Source organism: Ovis canadensis, chromosome 3 (assembly GCF_042477335.2).
Source record: "Ovis canadensis isolate MfBH-ARS-UI-01 breed Bighorn chromosome 3, ARS-UI_OviCan_v2, whole genome shotgun sequence".
Taxonomy (NCBI): domain Eukaryota; kingdom Metazoa; phylum Chordata; class Mammalia; order Artiodactyla; family Bovidae; genus Ovis; species Ovis canadensis.
Window position 1 is genome coordinate 134859616 of NC_091247.1, and position 27538 is coordinate 134887153.

Here is a 27538-nt window from a genome sequence, read left to right on the forward strand (position 1 = left end):
AGTTTTAAAACCGGGTACATTTTTAAAAATCAGAAATACCTTGGTCAACTTCCATTATCAAAAGTTGCTACAAATGAATGACAATAAGTAAAGCAAATGTTATTTCTCAAAGGTGTTGGTAATTTCTAACCTTCGATGATTTCCAATGCATTCTAATCCTAAGGATCAAGCAATCCTTCCTTGGAACGCTGAGCACATACTGAGATCACTTCAACACACAGGGACTCGTTCATTCCTTTGTGTTCTTGACTTTTCCCAGTAATGTCAATTCATGAATGACATGACTCTCTAATTGTTGAGATCTCTCAGATAAATTCTTTAAATCTTGTATTTAATGACCCATAACACCTACAGTACTGCTGCAACTCAGTAGCCATTTAAAAGTATTATTAAATATGAGGTTTTCTTTTTTAATGTGAAAAATATGCTTTTCACTAAGGGAAATTCTAGGCTAAACAACTGCCTCATATTAGCAGGTGACTTACCTGAAGGGACTGATTCTCTCTGCCTAGCTCCTGCACTGCTGCAGTTGTATTATCCAGCTTTCTTTGCAATTCTAGTACTTTGGTTTGAAGCTTTTCTATTTCACCTTCTCCTTTAAGACACCTAAAATGGAATGCAAAACATAATTTAAAAAGAAAAATCATTACAGACCTTCACTGTATACACATAACCACTTCAGTGACTTTAAACATAATACATTACTTTTACCTATATGATTGTTGGAAGGGTTAGCTTTTAAATGGCTGCTTAAATAACCTGTAGGTGCACTTCTCTCAAAACTTCTATTTTGCCTTAATGTGAAATACAATCTTTTTATCACTTAGCATGGAAATAAACTAATTTCACTAGACATCAACCACCTTTCCAGTAGTGCTCTCCTTTCATCTTGGTTATTCTGAACTGTTGCTTCCAGTACTGCAATTTCACCCCGTAAGTCGTCCGTCTGTTTCTCAAGTTCACTGACTCTCCGTTGACTGGACTGCCACTCTTTCTTTATGGTGCCCAAGTTCTCATTTAATGCTGTGATCTGCATGGTAAGTTTAGCCCCATTTTCTTCATGTTTCTTCATTCCTACTTCTTTTTCTTTTATTTCGGAATGCTGAGAAAAGGAACAACAGTAGGTAAAAAACCTACTACAAAGGTAGTGCAAAATAAACTTAAGTTGTTGAACTTTTAAACAGTGGCAGCATAAATAATTATTCTAAAGGAAAGCAGGCCCTAATAAAACTGATTCCACAGACATCTGCATAACTTGAACTGGTTTAAAAGTCTTAAGCCTGAAATGATAGGCAACAAGCCTCTTACAAAATCAAGCTAAAGTAAAGCAATTGGAGATTTTCCTTTTTCCCACTAGAGCAGGGGAAGAACACATAGTTAGAGATATCAAGTGCCCTGGAGACAAAGCTGGCATTTTCTTATGTCTCAAATTCCAAATGTATCCTCCTCTCTCTCAAACTGCCAAAAACGAATAATAATACTTCAAATCACCACATGAACCTGAAACTGCAGTTCTTCAATGAAAACATTTAGCAGTCCAATTATCTGGGGATATTTGGACTCAGTTCAACAGAGGAAAGCCAGATGCTTCCTATTTGGCACACACAAGTTAGGGAAGGAAAAGCAGACTCCGGTCAGCATGAGTCCAAGCTGCAGTTTCCGTTCGCCCATATGAACATTCACTTAACAAGTTTAACATGATTCGCACTCATGCCACCTACCTCAGTCTACATAGTTACAGGCTTGTTCTTCTGGCACTAAAAGTGTTTTTAAATTATGTTTTATTGAATTATATAAACTAAAATACAATTACAGAATAAACATTTCCAATCACATGTCAGCTATTTAAATAAATCACATTTCCTATCTTAAATCAAAAATTAAAATGTAGTAGGAATGCCAGGTCATATGGTAGTTTTGGTCCTAGTTTTTAAGGAATCTCCATATTGTCTGTATCAGTTTACATTCCCACCAACAGTGTAAGAGGGTTCCCTTTTCTCCACGCCCTCTCCAGCATTGACTGTTTGTAGATTTTTTGATGATGGCCATTCTGACTCCTGTTGCTGTACTGGCAGAAGCCAACACAATATTGTAATCCTTCAATTAAAAATAAATTTTAAGAAATTAAAAGTTAGGCAAGCATTTGAATCATAACTTTTATGTAGAAAAATCCTCTCAATGGATTAATTTACAAAATCAATTGCAAAACACACCTCCCACCATTAACTTACCAGTTTAGCTTCCTTTTCCATAAACTCTTTCTTCAGCTCATCTTCTTCCTTTTTCATCTGCTCTTTTAGCATTTGCTGGGTTTTCTTCTCCTGTTCAAGGGTTGCCTTCAGAGAATCTACTTTCCCTTGAAGCTCTAATTTCTGCTGAATCAACAGCTGTTTGGCATCCTTGAGATTTGTTATTTCCTATGAAAAAGTAAGACCAAAATAAATAATCCTTTATGGTTAAAAAGCTGAAATTTATACAGCTTATTACAAACAATCAGTTTTAGACTCTTATGAAATTCTTAAAGTTCAGTATTTCAAACAGTTAAAAAGGTGCAAGATTATGTATTTGCTGCTCAACAATCAAATTCAGCTGATGCTTTTGCAATGCTTGTTTTGATTAAATGATATGAAAATTTTCTACCCCCTATTTTCTCTTTCTTCATATCATAAGCATTTATTTGCCGACATTTAGGTATCACACACTGATAGGTTCTAGGGATATACATAAAAGATAAATTATATACATTCCCTGATTTTAAGAAGTCAGTCTAGAAGAACATGATAGAGAGATAATTATAAAGTAAAATGGCAAGTATATTGACAGACACAAGAGGTACTATGAGACCACCTGAGAAAAATCTAACCCTTCTCTGTGAAAATGAGTAACATTTTAAAAGCAACTTATAAGCAATTCAGTTTCTTTAAGTGGCACGCCAGCCATGCTAATGCTAATAAAAATGTTCTAAATAACAGATTAAAGGAGTTTAAGAAGAAAAACAATTTAAAAAACAGAATCCCTTAAAATCCTGATCCTAAACACATATATTTTGAAGTTTTTATCTGTAGGCTTAAAGGATAGCGCTCTCAATTATCATCTCAACAAAATTTAAACTTTGGGGGTTACTTTGCTCTATTCAATAATCTGAAAGCAAAGTTAACACAGTTTCAACATGTGTATAGACACTACAACATAAAAACACTGTGAGAGCAGGAGTATTTGTCAAAAACAACAATGTGTATGCCTGTGGCTGATTCATGTTGGTGTATGGCAGAAACCAGCACCATACTCTAGGGCAGTTATCTTCCAATTAAAAAAAAACGTGCCTGGCACATACTATGTTCTAAAGAAACAGATAAATATAGCCTGTATGTGTGTATATATGTATATAAGATATATTTCTACCCACATAAACACACACACACACACACACACAAGTATCTCTTTAACAACACTCAGTTCAGTTCAGTCGCTCAGTCATGTCTGACTCTGCGGCCGCATTAACTGCAGCACGCCAGGCCTCCCTGTCCATCGCCAACTCCCAGAGTCCACCCAAACCCATGTCCATCGAGTTGGTGATGCCATCCAACCATCTCATCCTCTGTCATCCCCTTCTCCTCCTGCCTTCAATCTTTCCCAGCATCAGGGTCTTTTCAAATGAGTCAGCCCTCCACACCAGGTGGCCAAAGTATTGGAGTTTCAGCTTCAACAACACTCCCTCCAAAGAACACCAGGACTAATCTCCTTTAAGATGGACTGGTTGGATCTCCTTGCAGTCCAAGGGACTCTCAAGAGTCTTCTCCAACACCACAGTTCAAAAGCATCAATTCTTCGGCGCTCAGCTTTCTTCACAGTCCAACTCTCACATCCATACATGACCACAGGAAAAACCATAGCCTTGACTAGACGGACCTTTGTTGGTAAAGTAATGTCTCTGCTTTTGAATATATGCTGTCTAGGTTGGTCATAACTTTCCTTCCAAGGAGTAAGTGTCTTTTAATTTCCTGGCTGCAGTCACTATCTGCAGTGATTTTGGAGCCCCCAAAAATAAAGTCTGACACTGTTTCCACTGTTTCCCCATCTATTTGCCATGAAGTGATGGGACTGGATGCCATGATCTTAGTTTTCTGAATGCTGAGCTTTAAGCCAACTTTTTCACTCTCTCCTTTCACTTTCATCAAGAGGTTCTTTAGTTCTTCTTCGCTTTCTGCCAAAGGGGTGGTGTCATCTGCACTTTATTAACAATACTAATATAACATTAACATTAATTAATAACATTAATATAACATTAACAACACTAATATAATACAAAAGGAAAAACAATCTTCACATACCTTTATGCTTTCCTGCTTGTGAGACTTGAGTTCTTCACTCAATTTAGCAATTTCTTTTTCTTGTCTACACTTAATTTCCTCTGTCTCTGCCAATTTAGATTTTTCATTTACTAGTTCTTTTTCTTTTAGTGACTATAGAAAAAATGATTTATAGAATTTTAAAGTAAATACTTAATGTAACAAAAATAATTGCTATTTATGACTGTCATTGCCCCTTTCTACCTAAGTTGAGCAAATTACTTATGTCTCTGTGTCCTTATTTATACAACAATAAGACTGTTATAAAGGATTAAACAGTTAATACTGTAAAACTGTTTGGCTAAAGTGTAGCCAAAACTACCATCTTACCCTTATTATCTTTATATCACTGTCTTTATATAAGGCACCTAGGGAGGAATATTATACATCATCTAACTTAATCTCTATACCAGGTAGCTCTTTTTAATTCTCATTTTTTAGGCAAGGAACAAAGACTCAGAGAAGATAAATAGAAGTAAAATAAAAAATTAAAACAAGATCTACCTGATTTAAAACCCTTGTAATTAAAGGCCTCTAAACTATACAGTTCTGTCAGAATTTTCTAACTTGAGGCACCAATTATAAATTTCATTCCAGCTTCAGCAGTGCCATCACCACAAAAATATTCCCCTATTTTTTCCCCTCCAATTTTTAAATTAAAGATAATTCAGAGGGAATTCCCTGGTGGTCCAGTGATTAGGACTCCACTCTCTCACTGTTGAGAGCCCAGGTTTTTTTTGGTATGGCCAAAAAAAAAAAAAAAGGAACTGCATAATTAAGATATAGCAAGAACTTCAGGAATTGTACACTTCAGAATATATCAGTTGATGGAAATATATGATTTCAATTATGAAACCAAAAATAAAATGTTTCCTAGAATCTGAATTTCCCTTTCATATAAAATTTTAACTGCTCTTTAAATGTACTAGGTATATTACAGTCCTTTCAACTTCACAACCTAGCATCATTTATACAAAATACACCCCTACTTCCTCTTAGAAAAAATTGGTTCTTAATTTCAAGAATTTTTAACAAGCTTAAGAATTATTCCTAGACCTTTTATTACCTCATTAATAAATCCAGAGGATAACATGTTACATGAGAAATAGTTGAGGGACTATAATATCTGTTGTTGAATAACCCAGGGCCTATCATGTAAGAAATCAGATTTGTTTGTAAAACTTAAAAAGCAGTAAGAAGATGGACAGAAATGACAAGGAACTTCCTAGCATTAGAATTCCAATCACCAAAGTCTTTTCTAAGAAACTAGAAGTCCATCTGAGAGAGCTACTAAAAATAAAGGTGATGCCTCTCTCAGGTGAGAGATGTGACTAGATCTCTATACCCACTGTAACTCTGAGATTCTAGGTTTAGTCAGAAAATAAAATACCTTTTCTTTTTGCATATCTTGTAGTGCTTTATTCTGTTCCTTCAACTGCTGTTCGTGCTTCGCTAAATCTTGCTCCAAAGCAGTCTTGGTGGTCTTCAGTTCTTGAATCAATTTATTTTGGTTTCCAATTTGATTTCTGTTTGATATCAAATCCTCCTGTGCTAGAGAAAGCTTCTCTTCTACAGACTTATAAAAACAATTTCACCAAATTATGTCATTTTTAGTAAATTTCAACAGAAACATAATGGTTAATATACATGACAGTTATGCATAAACATAATGGAAAGAAATACTTTAAAAATGATATGTAAGTATTTACTGGCTAAGTGATACAAAGAAAACCAAATAAGTAGGAACCATATCAAACACTCAGAGAACATAGTTAGATATATGGAGAGACATGAAAAAAAAAAGGCTATTTAAAAAGAGTTACAAAGATTATGTATACATACGTATTTTGTAGGATCTATGATAACCCTTGGCATACTAAAAGCTTTATTTAATAGATAAGCTTTTTTATCTTGGGAGGAAAATGTATTTTAAATCGCCAATCTGATCAAGTGAACTAAAATAGGAAAGTCAACCAGACATCAGAGGCTCTACTTCTGACAAGGCCATCAGCCCATCCACTTAACTTCCCATCTGTGTGGTGTCAGCAGCACTGTCGGTTAACATAGTCCATAGTTAGCAACTGTACGAAGGCCCAGATATTTCAAGAAGCTGAAGCTGGGGAAAAGAACAAGTTTTTTGACATCCTAGGTTTTGATTTCGGGGTAGTTGTGGTAACAGGTGGGGAATGGAAAATGGCAGGAACTTTGCCACTCTCAGCTGCTAAGGGAAATAATTCTAAGATGTTCTGCCATCTAGAAAAAACTTATCTTTCTTATCTTGGAGATATAGTTTCTTTGAAAAAAAGGCAGAAGATATAATTCAGGAGGAATCACTGTTGTCTAAGGTTGGCTATAGTAAGCATTCAATAGCCACCTGACGTGAAGAGTCGACTCACTAGAAAAGACCGTGATGCTGGGAAAGATTGAAGGCAGGAGGAGAAAGGGATGCCAGAGGATGAGATGGTTGGAGGGCATCACTGACTCGATGGACATGAGTTTGAACAAGCTCCGGGAGTTGGTGATGGACAGGGAGGCCTGACGTACTGCAGTCCATGGGGTCGCAAAGAGACAGACACAACTGAACAACAATGGCTGGGTCACTTTGCTGTCCACCTGAAACTATCACAACATTATTAATCGGCTATTCTCCAAAACAAAATTAAAAGTTTTGGGAAAAAAGCATTCAATAAAGAATAGATGAAAAATGAATGAAAACCTTATTTAAAGGACTTAACCTTCCTGAAAGAGATTATTCCTTAGAAATAGTTCAGAAGTCTTTTCTAGTTAAATTTCCATTTTCAATAGCTTCCAGTAGAACACTAAGAACCGTAACGCTTCCTTTTGGGGAACGACCTAAAGTCACTAGTTCTTTACTAATCCAGCAGCTAAGCATTAATTGAATATACTACTAAGGTAGACAGGACAGTGAAAGATGGCCCTGAAAGAAGCTGACCATGTAACCTGGAAAACAGAGCCAGAGTGTAAAATCAAAGTTGTACAGGCATCTGCAGTGTGCCAGATGCACAGAAAAATGAATGTGAATGTTCTCTGTGGAATGTTTAAAGAAAGTTCCACGGGCATGTGGGCACTGACTTTAAGCATCACAAAGGGTAACAGTGTTTTCAGGGGAAAAAATAAAATTTGTCAAAGCCTAGCCAATAAAGTCTACACAGTTGTAATTAGGTCCTGATCTAGTGTTAAGGAATACCAATTCTTGCTAGAGCCTAAAAGCACAAGAATTCCAAAATGCCCGTGTTCTAAATAACAGCCTATAAAATTTGGAACTCACAGAATCCTAATGACTAAAGTCAAGCTAAAAATCTGCACTACTCTTTTCTGAGCCAAGACATACTGTTCTACTTGCCTCTGGATATTCATCTATGACATTCAGCAGTATACTGCTGTTTTAAACACTCCTTTTATCTTTTCTGCTGTAGACTACACTATTTTCATCGGCTTAGCCTCTTTTCCCTTGGAGAACTCCCTCTCACTATCATGGTTTACTGGGGTTATCTTTAACTCACCCACTGCCACTGGAATAACCAAATCCCTATGCAGATCAAGCACCACCCTGATCCTGAATACCCCAACTGAGTGCAGCAAAAAAACATTTTCTGCACTGTTCCATGGTAGGTGGTGTTTTTTCGGTCTGTTTTAACAATTTTTCCCTTTTTTTCTTTCAACATAAACCTTTAAAAATTTTTAGTTATTACGTTTTCTTGATGCCTGGGTGAAATGACATGAGGAATAGTACTATGCTAAGAAGATTTATACTTAATTGTGAACTTTTTATCCTAGAGTTTTCACTTCACTGAGGGTGCAAATTTTAGTTAAACTCCACTTCTACCTTTCCTGAACATCAAAGAATAGCACCCAGCAAAGCCAATTTAAAATATCCAGTCAACAAACTTTGGTACTTCATAAATAATCCAGCAGATGGGGCTAAAGGCACAGCTCGGCTTCCATTCTACTGGTGTCTTGGCAAACACCATCAGCCCACAGATGGCAGTCTTGATTAGGTGTCATGTTACAAGGTTCTGACCCTCTCCCTTTCTCTTTTACACAAGATCATTTAATAATCACTGAAGCAAAAGAAAAAGAATGGCAGATCCCTTATTTTGGCCCGTAAATATCACTTGAACTTTCTGAGGATTTTTAATAGTTCAGATGTCATTTTGGAAGGATTAGCATAGAATCTGTCAATATCCTATCATATGAAAAAATTTTCTAGGGAAATGATGGTAAAAGAATAAAGGTCTAAAGAGCTGAGATCCAGTCATGGTTCTGTTACTGTGCAAACACTAGGCCTGTCACCAACCAAGGGGGGACCTCAGTTTCATCTGCAAAAGAAAGCTTTGGTACAGAGTGTCTATCCACAGCCTCTCAACAGTCGTTTAAACTCCACAGCAGCCTTATCCCTGTCTTTCTCTTACCCGTGTTTACATTTGAAATTTTCTTTCATGTATAAAATTAGAACATGATTTTATAGCTTTCAAGCATAATAAAAATAATTGTTGGCTTAATGAAAAAATACTGATCTGAAAGATCTAAGTCTCTAAAGATTTTTAAATCAGTCATTAGGTTGCAACTTCTCTTTCACCTGAATGTCCATCCAATTTATTCACACTGTCCATCCTTACTCTACCAGCCCAAGCCAGCATCATCTGCACTTGGACTACTGCAGCCTCCTCTCATCCCCACATTCAGCCACACTGGCTTAAAATACAAATCCGAACAAATCTTTTCAGTGACTCCCTCCTGCCGACAGGATAAAGTCCAAACTTTTCAACAACCTTCCCTGACTTTCAATAGTGTTGTAAAGGGAAAAAATAAATAAATAAAGAGAATATAATAAGTAAGATGCTTTCTAAATGTCAGGTGGTATTAAAAAAAAAACCTCTAATTTTGAACTTCATATAAAAATACAGACATATAAATATCTACTGTTTGGCCCTGTGGAAATTCTTCCCCCAATCTCCTGTTGCTTTGTAAGATCCTGCCTTGTGGCAAGTAGTTCAGATTCCTTCCCACAGAAATCAGACTGAGGCTTGCTACCACTGATTCCTCCACTCCCTTGCACTCTATATTATTCACCCCTTTTGTTTCATCTTCTCTCTCCAATTAATCTCTTCTGTTCCATCTTCTTTAACTCCAGTCCTAATCAGCTCACAGCTAGATTACTGGAGTTAAGAGGAAGAAAGGGAGACAGCCTCTTAATTAATCCTCCCAGCACTAGTTTACACCAGATCCAAACCAAGCTGTCTGTAAACCACTTCCAGGTTAAGTATATATCCACTTCCTTTTACTCCTCTGCTTAGACTCTTCATTCCCTGCTACCTCCAACCCAACAAAAAGTCCAGTCAGCACCTTTGCTAGGCATCTAAGGTACCACACAATTTAATCCCAGTCCTTTTAATTTTAATTTCCAAACACAAGTCAATTATGGTGACTGCCTCCTGGCTTTGCTGGTTCCCCCCACTACTCCCTTTCTCAGTGTCTCCGGAGTGAACTGGTCTTTCTCAGACCCTCTGTATTCAAGTTCTTATCTTTCAGGGTCAAGGCAAGTTCTCCCTCCTTCATAAAGCCTTCCCTATAGGAGCCTATGAATAAAGTGTCGACATCGTGTATTTATATATTATATATAAAAATATTCTGTGATTTTCAATGGAACTTTTCAATAAAGCATTTTAAATTAAGCAAAAAGCAAAAATCCAGACATAGGAAAAGAATCAAAAGGCATACTAATTTCACTGTGGCAAAAAAAAGAGAACTGGTTAAACCTTCTGTGAGAGAATACAAATGTTCCATTTCCCTTAGACAACTGATAATGCTACATAAAAATTATTTACCCTTTTTGTATATCCATCATTTTAGTAAAAATGATACTTCATCTAATCCAACAGTACTGCCAAGGCCAAAGTATCCATATATGTTTAGATAATTTAAGTTTATTTTGAGTTATAATCTAATTTTAATATTATGCATTACAATAGTCTTGGGAAGTTGACAAAGTCAATATTGAATCTGCTTGCATTTTCACAAGTGGTTTACATTTAAAACTCAGATTTTCTAACAGCAGTTCATTTTGTTTTTTTTTTTTAATAAAGGCAGCAAAGTCCTTAGATAAGCTAAAGTAGCAACTACCATATTTCCAAATTATTTCACTATTAAAGATGTTATTTTTAAATATCTATATATACTATATATTTTATCATATAAAATAATTTTTAAAAGCATGTTTCTCCAAAAATAATAACAACAAGCATGATATTTCACAAATACTAAGACTTTTAATGCCCATTTGGGTTCAAATCAATCCTTTAATGAATGTCTATAAACAAGTTCATTGGTTTTTACGACACAATCCAGTATACCTTAAGATCCTGCCTTGTGGCAAGCAGTTCAGACTCCTTCCCATAGAAATCAGACTGAAGCTGTCTCAGATCCTCCTGACTTCTCTCACAGGCGTCTTGTAGCACTGACATTTTTTGTTTCTCTGCTGCAAGTTCCTGTGCCGCTTGCACCGACTGGTGCTGTAGTTTAGTCTCAAGTTCTGTCTGAAACACAACAGTTACTTAAACTAGTAGCGTGCCAAAAACAGGTTACAAAGACAGAATGGCTTCATCCAAGTCTACAGCCTTCTCTCTCCTCACTTCTCCACTTACCGTGTATTCCAACAGCAAATCTATCGTGACATTTAAGCTTTGTAAACTTTGCTAATATTGTTTACTCTCCTTTTAAATATCTAATTCCCTCCTTTTTTAACCTTTCAGCATTATAATAATCTTCAAAGACACAGTTCAAATGCTAGCTCCTCTAGAAAACAAGTCAAAATTCCCACGGAGTTCCAATTTTTCCTCACGCTCCTTTTTATTACAGTTTTCTTTAGGTATCTGCTTCCTCATTAAATTATATAGGCTGTGAGAACAGGGGCCATAGCCTATTCATGTGTTCCCACATCAGGTTTCCTAGCACAGGAACTGATGACTTACAGCCTTGCTGAATCCTTTATTTGCGACTCAATCACATTAAAAAATGTATGTATATGTATTCTTTTTCCTATTTCACTGTGGTCCAGGGAAAAATTTCTATAGACCATCACTGTACAGTCAACCATGCACACTGACACTCCTCGATCATAGTCAGCTATACTTATATATAACACCAACAATTACTTAGCTTCTACATGGCACTGGGCACACTACTGGGTACTTTAAATACATTATCTCAGTCTTTACAACTCCATGACCTCGTTTTCTTTAAGCTCAAAAGATGGATCCCTTTCCTGTGACTATAAACCTGATGTGTGTTACATAGAATTTGAATTCAGATTTACCTGGCTCTAAAATGTATCTTCTTTCCCCACTACTCCTCAATAAAACCAAATTATTATTGCCTTTCAATGATTCTCTAGGTACTCCAAATTCCACAGAGACTGGCTATCCACTCAATACTCCCCCAAAATGTCTTCCCTGAGTTAAAGGTGTTCCTTTTTCTAGCATCTATATACTAATACAAACTACTGCTATGAATATTTGTGACTCCCAAAAATTCAAGTTGAAGCCTAGATCAAATGTGATGGCATTTGCATGTAGGGGTCTTTGGCAGTCATTAAGGTAGAGCCCTCATGAATGGGATTAGTGGGCTTACAAGAAGAAATAGAATCTCTCAGTCATATAAGGATACAACAAGAAGACAGCTGTCTACAAGCCAGAAAGTGGCCCTCACCAGACACTCAATATGCCAGGTGCCTTGATCTTCAACTTTCCAGTCTCCAGAACTATGAGAAATAGATGCTTATTATTTAAGCCATCTAGTCCGTGGTATTTTCATTATAACAGTCCCACACAAGACAACTACCAATAAAACCATTTCCTCTAAATCTCAAAATCCTTAAGATGTTATTTAATGTGCTGTCCCTCAGTTGTGTCCGACTTTGCGACCCCATGGACTGCAGCCCACCAGGCTCCTCCATCCACGAGGATTCTCCAGACAAGAATACTGGAGTGGGTTGCCATGTCCTCCCCTCCAGGGGATCTTCCCACCCACACTGCAGGCGCATTCTTTACCGACTGAACCACCATTTAATAAAGCCATGCACAGTATTGGCAAAATACATTAATTATAAATCTGGAAGCAATCTTACTATAATAATTAAATAAAAAAGAAAATGTACTAAAAATAGTTGTTGGCTTTTTTTTTAATTTACTAAATCATGATAAAAAAATGAAGATCTAAGGAAAACTTGAATATGAGGCTACTAGATTTGGGGGGGGAAATGACCTCAATATGTCAAATCATAGAACAAAATACACACTGTGATAATTACATCCTGATGTATGATTATATATATGATAACACACATAAAAAAAGGATAGACAAATTTGTCTACTCTTGTTTGTGTTATAAGAAAATTACTCTTTTGTAAAGTGGCCATAATAATCATTATAAAAAGTGATCAACATAAAATATGTATTTGTGGGTTTCTTTTTTCCCTCTAGTATTGTGACAAGCCAACTATTAATATCATGATATACTTTGTTTCACATGCTAGGGATATTATATCCTTCTCCCTAGATGAATTAATATGCACATATCAACACTGGGAAAAACCTCCTTTTGTTCAAATATTAAGCTCAATCCACTTTTATCAACTCTTGTTCTAGACAAGTATTAAAACATACTTAAGAATGAAAGACAGATGTTTAATAATAAATTAGCATAGGTTTGGAAACAAACCATTATGATACAAGTTAAAAAAACTATATGAAACCTATACTACTGAATATTTAAGTATCTGTGATTTTTATTCTTGGTTATTTCCATTAATAAGAATAACATTTTTCAATTCCTTAAAACTTTCTAATACACTATAAATGGTGTATAAATTATTCTCTTAACGTTGTTAGTTACATGTTATTTTACAAAAAGGCAGTTTTAGGTCTATCAGACAAATGATTAGTGCTAAGATTTTAAATAAGTGTCTAACAACATGGTTATAGGGAATGGCAATCTAGACAGATATTTAATCATATAATTAAGTGCATTATACTTTTAAAGAAAATTTGGGCATATATGTAAAATTTTCTTTGTTGCAACTCATTTGTGTTAACTATCATACGGTTATGTTAGCTTCAAAGTTTTTCTTCCCATAAAAAGTAAACAAATATCATATCATTACCTTCTGTGAAACAGCAATTTTAACTTCTCCTTGGAGTGTTTCAATTTGCTTTCTCTTCTGTTCAGTCAATTGCTTTAGCTCATTTATGTTACTCTGAAGCTGTTGTTCTTCTTTTTCCTTTTGTTTTAAGCTATTCTGGGCCTGTATGACTTGTCCCTGCATGGAACTGAGCTCCAACTTCAACTGATGAGAAGTCTAAAAGAAGATACAATCTGTTCAGCATTCATTTCTCCATTCAGCACACATTTATTGAGTATCTATTAAGCATTACTCTAAGCAGAAACTACTGAGTCTGTTGATACAAATATTCAGTAGTAAACCAAAAAGAAAAATCCCTGCCCTCATGGAGCTTCCATAACTGACACTATTCACTACTGGATCAGACTATGGACTGATCGCTATTTGTTTCATCTTGCCTTCCTTTTCAACTTATACATTGAGATACAGCTTGCAAAGGCACAGGATTGGTATTCTCATATCACAGAAAAGGGAAAATCAACAATCTTTAGATTGCTGAAATGTCTACTGTCTTGAATATTCTCAAAATGCTAACTGAATTCCCTGGTGGTCCAGTGGTCAGGACTCAGCACTTTCACTGCCAGGCCTGGGTTCAAGATCCCTGCAAGCAGCACACTGGGGCCAAAAAAGTAAAATAAAAATTTAAAAATGCTAACTGAGTCTGCTAGTCAAAGTGAATCAGAAAGGACAGCTTCATATTAACTATGATAAAACCAAAATAACTTTGGCAAACATCTTTAGTATCTGTCTAAACCACACAATCATGTCCTCATTTAGAGATCTGAGGCATATTTTGCTACTACCTGTTTTTGTAATTTATTAGGATACATTTCTGTTCGAAATTAATTATCATATAGAAGTCACACTGAGGTCCTTCTGTGGCCAAGGTAAACTAAACTACGTCTCACCCTTCCAACCAAAGTCATATTTTCATGTTTTATGCATATTTCATTAAAGACCTAATGTGAGCAACTGACCACTCAAAGTTAATTTTGCTAAGTTTCAGTGCTATGTATATGGATGTTTCAGCTTATCGCCAATACAAAGGGAAATATTTCATGCAAAACAGGAGTCAAGTAGTATTGACAATACTGATGATTGTTATGATAACCAATGATAAAGTAATAGCTAACCCCTGACCATTTATTTGGTTACAATTTGTATTCTAAGCACTCTGATATGCATTAACCCATTTATTTCTCACAGTAATGCTATGACACAGATTCTACTATCAGCCCCATCTTACCGCTGAGGAAACTGGAGCACAGAGAGATGAGTCATCTGCCTGAGAGAAGTCAAGACAGCATAGCTAATAACTGGCACAGTTAGGATATAAATTTGGACAATCTGGATTTACAGCCTGGGCACTAAATCACCATAATTTTGCCACTGTGACTGGCATATAAAGCACAGATGTCTTCTTTCAATCAACAGCCAGAACATAATCACACTGAAGACTTGTTGGGATGATGCTTTGCTGCTTTATCAAATCAGACCTCTAGAAAGCTACATGCCTAGACTCTAGCTGCTAGAGGTTATGTCTTCAGAGAATAATAATAATATATATTATATCCATTTATTTACTCATTTGTTTTGATGGAGAACAATAGAAGCATTAACCACAGAACAATCACTTAATTGTGATTATTATATAACAATATAAACTTAATTGTGATTATATAACAATCACTTGTTATATATATATAGCCATTATCAAATATTCCATTAACATAAATGTCAAATAAAAAGCACTTAAATGTCATTTCTATGGAAAATCTATGAAGACTGTTTTTTATCCATACTAATGCTCCTTAACTTCGATAATTAAATAACTCTAGTTATTTATTAAGTATAATTATTTTATTATTATAATCCTTTATTTTGGGCCTTTTATTATAATTTAGCTTAAATCTTTTTAGCAGTTAGTAGAACACAAAGGAAATAAACCCTTTGACTTAAGAATCTACTGTGAAAATATTTTGAAACTATAAAACCTTATTATGCTTTACATATTTCTGTTACAGAAAATCTTACCTCCTTTTCTTTTTCAAGTGACTTTTTCATTTCATTCTGTTCCTTATGCAGGCTTTCTGTCTGTACTTGAAGCTGATGTTTTAATTCTTTGCAAGTTTTCTCCTAAAAAAGTGGAAACTACATTATGCAGAAAATATTTGTAGTAAATTTAAGAATTTAGGTTTATAAGCTTAGTAAGATCCACAAAAGGAAATAAACTAGAATCATTGATGATTTAAGACGGGATAGAATCATTCATGTCAGTAATAAAAACAGGCAAATATTATAGCAGTAAATGGGGAGAGAGGCTAAGAGTTTCTATTATCAACCAATAGTCACAATAAATACTTTCAATAGTATTTAGACAAGATTTTAGAATACTTTTGGAAACCACATTTTTATGTTACACAATTAACTAACTTATGCTATTTTAAAAGAATAATGGGCTTCAAAAAAATGGAGGGAAATTTTTTAAAGTATGGAAACAATAAAATAATCCCATATAACTTAAGAGGGAAGATATACAGATATTTTTTCCAAACAGGACATAAAAGTAACATATGAAAATCATGCTTTTTATGCTCCTCAACACTTTCACTGACCTTCATACTAAGAACAAAAGAATTTTACTTTTGCTGTTATTCCATGTTATTCGGGGTTAAAATATTTCTGAAGATACATTGCCCTATAAGTATTTCCTGAGACTCAAGATGTTTTTCTCTATAGTTTAAATATTGTTTACAATATCTCTAAGACATGGTATTATCTAGAGTTTTAGAAAATTGAATAAAGAATCAGAAAGTTTATAGCACCAGAGTTAGAAGTCATTAAGATCTTTCTGGTCTTCTTTTTTTTTTACAGTCAGGTGAAAAACATTTCAATTAGTAGCTATATTCTCTGCAGACGTGTCCCAAAGGACAAACACGCTGTAGTCCTCCCCAAATCTAGCATCGGGTCCTCAACAGAGAAAGAATATAGATTCAACTGAAAACTTTCTGGGCCACTGGAAAAGTATACACACAAGCACCAATATCTTTTTCTCAGGTTAAGTACTCTCCACTCCTTTTCTCATAACAACACTTAAGATCATTTAAACGCAAGGTGACAAATCAACAGTGAATTAAGCAGAAAAGGCAGCATGTTTTAAATAAAAATCAGTTCTACCTAAGAAAATAAACATAAACAACTAACCAAATCTAATATAACAGCTTTTCCCTTCTGATTTTCTTTTTCAAATTCACTTCTGGAGTTCTTCAAAGAATCAGAAACTTTTGATAATTTCTCCTTTGTTGCGAAAAGCTCTGCCACTAGAGATTCATTCTCCATCTTCACTTTTTGTAGTTCTGTTACGGCTGTTTGAATCCTGTCATTCAGTTCCTTGTGCTGCATCTTTGCATCTTGATTTAAATTTTCAATTTCTTGTTTAAGGATTGTTTTTTCTTCTTCTTGCTTGGTAAGCATTTGCTTAGTGTTTTCAAGTGCTTCAGATTTCTTCTGTAGATCCAACTTTGTATTATATACTCTAAATATTTAAGAAACAATTTCTTTAATAATGCATAATTTGTCATTTCTAATCTACCATTCACATTAATAAATTGAGTTTTAAAACTTTCTTCTGTAGTTAAAAAGTAAAACTAATAATTTAATGTCATAAAGCCACACAAACAAAAAATGCCTTAGAACATCTGATCTGGTCATTTAAGAGATGAGGATGGTTTTCTTCAAGTCAAATAAATTAGTGGTAAAGCCAAGCCCATCCAAACCATGACTTAATCCAGTCTTATCTAACCACAGTGTATCCCCAAAGAAATCTGGGCATACAGCAAACCATCTAGTCTTTGACAGCCGGAAATACTGTTCCATGTAGCCTAAAGAACTGCTTTATTATGCTGCCCCCAAGGACAAAGAAATTTGCCTCTTTACTTGAAAAAATAAAACACACTGGGTGTTTGACAGGTCCTAAACTTCAAAACACATAAGATAACCAGGAAAAATGAAAAGTGTCAGTCACTCAGTTCTGTCTGAGTCCTTGCAACCCCATGGACTGTAGCCTGCCAGGCTCCTCTGTCCATAGGATTTGCCAGACAAGAATTCTGGAATAGGTTGCCATTTCCTTCTCCAGGGGATCTTCCTGACCCAGGGATCGAATTTAGGTCTCCTGTATTGCAGGCAGATTTTTTTACTGTCTGAGCCTCCAGGGAAGCTCAATCAGGAAAATCTTTCTAACCCATTTCCTCAACTTTTCCGTTTTTTAAAAAATTGAAGTATAGTTGATTTATAGTATCATGTTAGTTTCAGATTCTTAAAATTTCTTCATTCATTCAGGTGTAGAAAAATTATTTTAGGGAACAAATGATAACAAGTTTAAGCAAACATGGATGAAAGACAAAAGATTTACTTTAATCCTAGAGCCTAGCAGATTATGTTAAGAGACTTATCGTTTGTCCTCTAACATAAATTTTCTACACCTGAATGAATTAAGAAGTTTCAAGAACCTGAAACTAACATAACACTACTATACTTCAATTTTTTATAAAACAGAAAAGTTGTAAGAATGAGGAAATGGGGGGAATGGATACATGTATATGTACAGCTGAGTCCCTTCACATTTTTTTGTTAATCCAGCTATACCCCAATATAAAATAAAGAGTTTTAAAAAAAACTAAAAAAAATAAATGAAGATATTGCTTAAGAAAGTTAAAGACTTTGTTTTCATAAAATGAATAAAATTATGCATATTATATAGCAAAAGAAAAGCACACATTAGAGATTAATCATTTTTTAAAATGAAAATAAAACCAGGTACAAAGTAATATTTCTAGAATACATACTATTTCCAATGTACTTTATTATAAATTCAATATATTAAGGAAAGGCTATTAAAAGATGTACCAGCAACATAATTGAAGTTGGGTATTAATATCAAAACTGCATATATACCTTGAAATTTTCTAACTTTTAGCCCCAGAAACTTACTTTTACTTTCAAAAAAAGTAGCTAAAACCTATGAAGTACATTCACAGGATCCCATACCTCACTGATATTTAAAGGTCTAGACAGAAAAGCTGTTGTATGAATATTACTTGACCATTTTAATATAGTTAAAATCCCTGTCAAACAAGCCTAAAATTGGAACTTGATATATTTACTATGCTACTTAACTTTCCTGTAAATAATTATTATAAAATCATAAGACTGTGAATCAAAGAAGGCCTAAAGAAATAAAGGTTTGCATAGTGATGGTATTATTTTTTTAAAAGGTCACTAAAGGAAGTAATAAATTAATCCATAACCTGAGAAATCTTAACACTCCTTTCTCAAAAACTGATAGAAACAAGCAGAGAAAACAGTGGCACAGATACAGAGGATCAGAACAATATCATCCACCTTAACCTACCTGATATTTACAGAACACTTAACCCAACAAAACACAGATGTGCACAAGGAAACTCAACCAAGATAAACCATACACTGTGCCGTAAATAAGAGAGTTTGAAATGTCAGAATTTTACTGAGTATGTTCTATAACCACAATGGAATTAAATTAGAAACCAGTATCTAGAAAAACCATGAATAGTTGAAAAGTAAACAGTATACTTCTAAGTAACCCACAGATCAAAAAAAAAAAAAATCACAAAGGATATTTGAAAACACAAACTGCAGAGTAATGAAAATATATTATAAGATGGAAACTGGAGAGAAAGAGCTTCATGCAGTATAGGTGGTCCTTGGGAAAGGGGAGCCCTGTACCCCATTATCTGGGCTGAGTCCTGTGACCAGGGGTGGGGTGTAGTCAAACCTCAGATATGTTTGCCCAGTCCTCCTTTCTTAGTACTCTAAAAGTGCAGGACCCATATAAAAGATGTCTGCATAAAAGGTAAAGGCAAAATTTAAAAAAAAAAAAAAAAACCTTACTAGAAACGGAAAGTTCCCACTGTAAAGAACTACTGGGCCCAAAGGGACCTCAGAAAAGAGAACAAGTACCACCACCTCAAAGGTCATCTTTACAGTCACATGACTGGGTTTTTAGAGGTGACGAATCACTTAGTAGGTGATACAAAGGATCAGATGTGGCTTCTGTGGTAGCTCAGTAAAAGAATCCGCCTGCTCGATTCTTGATCCAGGAAGATCCCACGTGCCCCTGAGCAACTAAGCCTGTGTGCCACAAACATTGCGCCAGTGCTCCAGAGCCCAGGAGCTGCAACCACCAACTAACAAACCTGCGTGCAGCCTACAGTCTGTGCTCCGCAACAAGCCAAGCCACCGCAATTAGAAACTCGAGTACTGCAGCTAGAGAGTAACTCCCGCTCGCCGCTCGCCACAGCTAGAGAAAGCCCATGCAGCAATGAACACTCAACAGAGCCAAAATAAATGAATAAAATAAAATTATTTTTAAAAAAAAGCATCAGATGTACTCCCAAATACTTAGGCACTGGAAATTACATATGTTACAAGTTACAAGAAATGCCATTTGAGGCACAAAATGCATCTGGACATTCACAGTATCAGGACCCAATTTACTAGACATGAAAATAAAAATGTGTTGTCACCTCTCCCAAAATAAAGATGAAACCATGAAGGTGCAAAACAACTTAATTATCATCAACTTCGATGGATTTTAATTTCATTTCCCTGAAAGGCACCTTTCCCAGGCTATCAACCTCCATCTTTACTACTGACAGTCAAAAACCCTCACCCTCTTGACAGAGATCTAGTCTGTCAACTCCATATTTGGCCTTTAAAGACAAAGTCTACTGAAATGTGACTGGATGTAAGCCATCCAAATAGGATGGTTAAATAAACCAAACTGTGATGGCTTTATTTTTCATTCACATTAATATCAGCAATTTACAAGGTAAATCTTTAAGCACTGTAATAGAAAAATTGAAATCTTGTGAAAATTTTAATACTTAGTTTATAATCCTCTCCCATAAGTAGTTTAGCTTACGTTTCTTTCTCCATTTCAAGTTGTTTACTCAATTCTGTGACTCGAAGCTCTAAATCTGTGTTCAGCTGTCTCTGTTGTTGTAGACCCTGCAAAGCTTGCTCCTTGCTTGCTTTAACTTCAAGCATATCAGCTTCTAGTTTCTATGTCAGAAATATAATATAAAACCATTTTAATGTCAACAATTATCTATTAAACATTACAACATTAGTTTATACTCAAACTAATGTCAACAAACAAAGATACTTGTGTTAATAACAAAAAACACATTCTAAACTCATTGTTGAATAAAGGAGCCATTTACCTTGAAATCTTTCAGAAGATCTAGTAGCAGACTTTACATATGAGAGACAGTCACTAAGTTTTAACTTTTAAAATGAACTGAATAAGAGAATAAACTTATATTTATTACTTGAATAAGTTATTAACTCAAGTATGAAAAAACAAAGGCCCAATTAAACTTTATAATCTTTTATATTCAGTTAACAACACTGATATAACTATAAATATTCAAAACTAAAATGGAGTTGTCATGTCATCCTTCTCATTAATACCTCTTGACCGTAAATATAAAGCCAATTAAACTCGGATTTGGCATCTATAACCTCTTTGTTTAGAGATTGTTATTCTTCACAGTGTGGCTTCTATCTCATATATATACATATAACTGTATTTTTATAAATTTACAAAATCAAATTGTTGAATATATAGTTTGAACGTCTATAAGCAATGCATTTTCTTAATAACTATAACTGAGAAAGGAGTACCACAGGTTGTATATTGTCACTCTGTTTATTTAACTTATTTGCAGAATACATCATACAAAATGCCAGGCTGCATGAATCACAAGCTGCAATCAAGATTGCTGGGAGAAATATCAACAACCTCAGATATGAGGATGGTATCACTCTAATTGCAGAAAAGTGAAGAGGAACTAAATAGCCTCTCGATGAAGGTAAAAGAGAAGAGTGAAAAAGCTGGCTTTAAACTCAACATTCAAAAATGAAGATCATAGCATCCAATCAATCACTTCATGCAAACAGAAGGGGAAAAAGTAGAAACAGAGACAGACTTTATTTTCTTGGGCTGCAAAATCACTATGGACAGTGACTGCAGACACGAAATTCAAAGATGCGTGCCCCTTAGAAGGAAAGCTATGACAAACTTAGACACCATATTAAAAAACAGAGACATCATTTTGCTGACAAAGGTCTGTAGTCCATAAGTCCAAAGGTCCAAGACTGCAAAAGGTCAGTTTTCATTCCAATCCCAGAGAAGGGCAATGCCAAAGAATGTTCAAACTGCCATATAATTGTGCTCATTCACATGCTAGGAAGGTTATGCTCAAAATCCTACAAGCTAGGCTTCAGCAGTTCATGAAACAAGAACTTCCAGATATTCAACGTGGATTTAGAAAAGGCAAAGGAATCAGTCATCAAATTGCCAACATTTGTTGGATCTTAGAGAAAGCAAGGGAGGAGTTCCAGAAAAACATTATTACTGCCTTCATTAACTATGCTAAAACCTTTGTGTGGACCACAACTGTGGAAAATTCTTAAAGAGATGGGAATACCAGACCACCTAACCTATCTCCTGAGAAACCTGTAAGTAGGTCAAGAAGCAACAGTAGGTACCCTACGTGGAACAACTGACGGTTCAAAATTGGGAAAGGAGTATACAAGGCTGTACGCTGTCACCCTGTTTGTTTAACGTATATGGAGAGCACATCATAAAAAATGCCAGGATGGATGACTCACAAGCTGGAATCAAGATTGCCAAAAGAAATATCAACAACCACAGATATGCAGATGATACCACTCTAATGGCAGAAAGTGAAGGGGAACTAAAGAGCCTCTTGATGAGGTGAAAGAGGAGAGTGAAAAAGCTGACTTAAAACTCAACATTCAGAAAACCAAGATCGTGACATCTAGTTCCATCACTGCATGGCAAATAGAAGGGGTAAAAGTGGAAGCAGTGATAGATTTTATTTTCTTGGGCTCCAAAATCACTACAGACAATGACTGCAGCCATGAAATTCAAAGATGCTTGCTCGTTGGAAGGAAAGCAATACAAACCTAGACAGTGTAAAAGCAGAGAAATCACTTTGCTGACAAAGGTCCATATAGTCAAAGCTACGGTTTTTCCAGCAGTCATGTATGTATGTGAAAAGCTGGATGATGAAGAAGGCTGAGTGCCAAAGAATTGATGCTTTCAAATTATGGTGCTGGAGAAGACTCTTCAGAGTCCCTTGGACTGCAAGGAGATCAAACCAGGCAATCCTAAAGTAAATCAACCCTGAATATTCATTGGAAGGACTGATGCTGAAGTTCCAATACTTTAGCCACCTGATATGTAACGCTGACTCACTGGAAAAGACCCTAATGCTGGGAAAGACTGTAGGCAAAAGGAGAAGGGGCGGCAGAGGATGAGATGGATAGATAGCACCGGATATCAATTTGAGCAAACTCCAGGAGATAAGTGAAGGACAGAGGAGCCGGGTGTGTTGCAGTCCCTGGGGTTGCAGAGAGCTGGACATGACTTAGTGACTAAACGACAACAACAAAAAGATACTCAAACAGAATTCTCATTACATGCCCTTCAACTAAAAACAAATAGACAAAAAAACTCTTTCTGTTCTTTTCAACCATTACACCATGTGATTTGTCATACTATTATTACTGACCATAAAGAAAAGGGAACCCATAAACAGAACTGTAAATGTAATTTTCTTCTATGCACATGTATACATACACACAGCCCATGATTCTACAACTGTACAGAAGTGCTCCATCTGACTGTGGCGGTGCAAATTTCACATACAGTAACTTGAGAAGTTTGTTTACCTTATAGTAGTTCTAATTCAAAAAGCAAAGGACTCAGGTCAAATCCTTCTCTAATATATGTAGTTATTTGATTTCTTTAATAAATCAGCACTTTCACTTGAAGTTGAGTTAAAGAAAAAGTTTACCATAGTGAAAATTTTAATAACATTAACCAGAAATAAAATTCAAAGGGTATAAGTGTACCCTTTTGGAAGAAATATACCATAACTGAGTATTATATTGGAATGAGGAAGGAAGGAGATAGGAATTATGAGGTAGAAGAGACTTCACAACAACAAAAATAAGCTTCCTGTAATTACAGAGTAGATATGGCTGTCTCTCTGAAACATTTACACATTACAGTGGAACCAGTATATGTTAACTGCTATTTGCAAAGCCATCCATTAGTGAAGAAATTAAAAGTAAAGGTGGAATTCAAAATTTAGACATGAAAAATCACAAATAATTTCTAAATCACAACCTGACCTTCACCTGCAGATTTAAAACCTTGGATTCCTTCTAGATCCTCGACTTCCATTGCTCTAGCAATAGAAAGTATGGCTAGTTTTTCATACAAACCTTGATGTGACCTTCCAATTCTTCAGTTTTCTGTTCTAAAGACAGATTTTTCTCTTTATATGCTTTAAGATGACTTTCCAGCTGACTGCAATGCTCTTGCTTCTCCTGCAACTTTGCAGTGACCTGATCCAACTGAGTAGCAATCTTATTTAACTCCTGTAGAAAGTACAATGAAAGACAAGTTTGGTAAGGTTTACTTTGCTGTAGTGCCCAAATGTTTGCTCAAAGTAAAGCATAAAACTCTTAAAGTTTAATAAAGTATTTTGAGAAAGACCATAAATAAGCCTAATAATATATATGAGATTACATTTACCCATCAACATAAAGCACCTGAACTGAAGCTGTACACACTCTGAGATACTACGTTTATACACATAATAGCTCAACAACTTTTTCTAGGAAGACTTATTTTAGAAGCCAAAAGATACAACAGGATATTAGGTAGGCTAATAACAAAGTAATGCTTTTATACTGTAAATATTTTCAATGTTCAAGATACCATTTTTTATAATATTTTTAATTACATTGATTACATTATAATACTTGTTCAATTGATTTGGAATATCTAATTGCAGAGCAAAAAAAATAAAGATTATTAGGAAATCCATTGCCCATAGATACTATTAATGTTTTGATAACTTTCCTTCTAGACTTTTCTGTATGTTAGGTTCTATTTATTTATTTCTATTTTTCAGATAAGGATATCAGTTTACATACAGTGTTACTGTAACTTCCTTTGTTTTATAACAAAGCATCATAAAACTGTGACATTATCTTCCAAACTATCATTATACATGACTGCATAAATTTCTATTGTATTCATATAGATCATTATTTAGCCGAATACCCTCGGCTGTATTCTTGGATTGCTATAAACCTTTCCAACAGATATGCAAACACCATCCTTAAAACTATGATTATTTCCCTAGGGTAAAGGACTAAAAGTGAGATTAAGAATATGAAAAATCTTAAAGGTCTTAAATATATTGCCTACCAGCTTTCCCTATTACCATCAAAAGCTTGAACTGCAAGCAACGTGTGGAAGTGACTTGTTCTTCTATACCATCTCTAGCCTTTCCAGTGTTAAACACATGCACCCAAACATTTTACCTTAATAAGGGTATACTACTGTCTTAATTTGCAATTAATTCTTAATGAATATGAAGATTTCCTAATATAGTTTTGATCTTTTACTTCTTTTGGTAGTAAAGTAAATACTTCATTTATTTCTTATGTAAAAATATTTTAAACAAAAATATCAATCTTTCATCAGACAGATTTCAGAAAATGTTCTATTATTTTGCTACTTACTTTAGAATTTTGCTCGTAATATTTTGGGCAAATAAAAATTTCAACTTTTATGTGGTTACTCTTATACATACTTTTTCCATTATACTTTCTGGCACTGACCTAGTACTTAGAAAATACATTATAGATGTGTTTAGCAATAATGTAAAGTAAAAACCTAGTTGTAGAACAACATACATAGTGATACCATCTGTATAAAACAAAAAGGCCTATATGTGTACACACACACACACATATTTTTTCTTCAATGTTTACAGAAGTCTGGAAGGATATATACCAAACATAAAAGCAAAATTTCCATGTAAGGAGAAAAATGGATTGCAGTTAAAGGTAAATATAGAGAAAGGTTTTATTAACTTGATATATAGTACTATATTATTAATAAAACTTTTTGGATCAACAACCAGTATTGCTTCTCAAGTAAAAAGTAAATTTTTAAAATTCCTACCTGGTCAAACGTACGAAAAATCTACCAGCATTTTAACCTTGGATTCTGAAGTAGGAAGCTTTTTCCTATCAGAAGTGTTGAGAAGAGTAACTCTGGTATTCTTCCTAGCCCCACTTTTACTCCTACCCCCAGGAAAAGAGTAGTAACTCTTATAATTGAAATGGAATACATGCTGCTCTTTTCCTGCCAAGAGGCAAGTATACCTGGGTCACCGCCTGACTGTCCACTTAAAACAGGTGTGAAGTCTCTCTTTCCCAGTCATTGCCACTTAATAGGATGAAGAAACAATTCAAAAATTAGGAGTAAATATTTCATCACACCAAGGTCTCTATTATGGGAGAAAGACAGTATTAAGAAGCTCAACCACAACTGCACAAGTTGAACTTTATCAAGAACATAAATAACATACTTCTCTTTTTTTGGCTGCACCTCACAGTTCGCAGGATTATGAGTTCCCCAAGCAGGGACTGAACCCAGGCCACCATAACAAAAGCACCAAGTCTTAACCACTCACTGCCAGGGAATTCCCAAAGATTATATTTTATCTCCATCTGTCTAACTCCTGCATATTCCACTCACTGGTTCTGAACTCAAGGAGAAATTAAGGAGAATAAGCAAGTCAATCACAATATTATATCAAAGTATAATTTTCACATATTTTTCCAGTTAATTTATCTACCAAAACATTAGGTTATGACAGGAAACTGCATCAAGTTCTCCTACCTGCTGTTTATCTTGTAATGCATTTTGGGCTGTGTCCAAATGATTCTGAAGATCTGCTCTTTGAGCAGTTTTTGCTGCTTCTGCTGATAGCAATAATTCAGTTTTGGCTTTAACCTGTAACAAAATTTACAACTCATTTAATTTGTATTTAGTTCTTGGTTTCCGCTTGATGAGTGTAAAATACTTTTCTCATTAATTTTAAAGTTTAAATATTTCAGCAGAAAACAAAAATTTAGACATTAAAAAATAAGTACGTGATAATCCCCCAAACAGGAATAAATAGGGGAGAATACTCCTAATAATGTTCTGCTGCTGCTAAGTCTCATCAGTCGTGCCCGACTCTGTGTGACCCCATAGACGGCACCCAACAGGCTCCTCTGTCCCTGGGATTCTCCAGGCAAGAACACTAGAGTGGGTTGCCATTTCCTTCTCTAATGCATGAAAGTGAAAAGTGAAGTCACTCAGTCGTGTCCAACTCTTAGCAACCCCATGCACCGCAGCCTACCACGCTCCTCCATCCATAGGATTCTCCAGGCAAGAGTACTGGAGTGGGTTGCCATTGCCTTCTCCAGTGTAAAAAATGTCCCTATAGAACACCAAAACACTTTCTCTCTTAAATTGGACATCCACATATTGAATTATCTGTAACTCATCTAATAAGTTTTAAAAATAAAGGTGTATCCTCTTTTTTCCAAATTCTTATACTTGTTATTGTATTATTTCTGGTGTTAATGGAATTATTCTCCTAAAATAAAGAAAATTTAGGCTTAGAAATGTTTCTAAAACCTTCTCTACTATAGTCTAGAATAAAAAAACAATGATGAGAATGGAGAAAGAAATATATCTTAATTCCCACCCCGTGACTGACTCACTCCGTAAGGCTTCCATATTGGCCTCTGAAAGAAGACATATTAAAATACATAATTGTACTGTATATTTTTTGGCTGCACATGCAGCTTGAGGGATTTTAGTTTCCCAACTAGGGACTGAATATGGGCCTCAACAGTGAAAGCGCCAAGTCCTAACCACTGGACCACCAGAGAATCCCTTAAAGTTTTGAGTGTGTGTTTTTTTTTTTTAATTAAATCAAACATTTAAAGTAAAATTTAAAAATCAAATTCAAAATCAAATGTCTGTAACAGAAATCTAACG

The 27538-nt window shown here is 35.1% G+C and overlaps 1 protein-coding gene across 1 annotated transcript in view; it reads right to left on the reverse strand.

The window, feature by feature from the left end:
• EEA1 (early endosome antigen 1) overlaps positions 1–27538 on the reverse strand; it is a 129878-nt gene that overhangs the window by 4236 nt on the left and 98104 nt on the right. The window contains exons 16-27 of the mRNA XM_069584181.1: positions 26387–26500; positions 23908–24063; positions 20510–20649; positions 16753–17083; positions 15583–15684; positions 13531–13725; positions 10724–10906; positions 5740–5925; positions 4332–4463; positions 2232–2417; positions 864–1102; positions 486–606 (exon numbers count right to left, since the gene is read on the reverse strand). Coding sequence (XP_069440282.1) covers positions 486–606; positions 864–1102; positions 2232–2417; positions 4332–4463; positions 5740–5925; positions 10724–10906; positions 13531–13725; positions 15583–15684; positions 16753–17083; positions 20510–20649; positions 23908–24063; positions 26387–26500 — 2085 coding nt within the window. The remainder of the gene's footprint in view (positions 1–485; positions 607–863; positions 1103–2231; positions 2418–4331; positions 4464–5739; positions 5926–10723; positions 10907–13530; positions 13726–15582; positions 15685–16752; positions 17084–20509; positions 20650–23907; positions 24064–26386; positions 26501–27538) is intronic.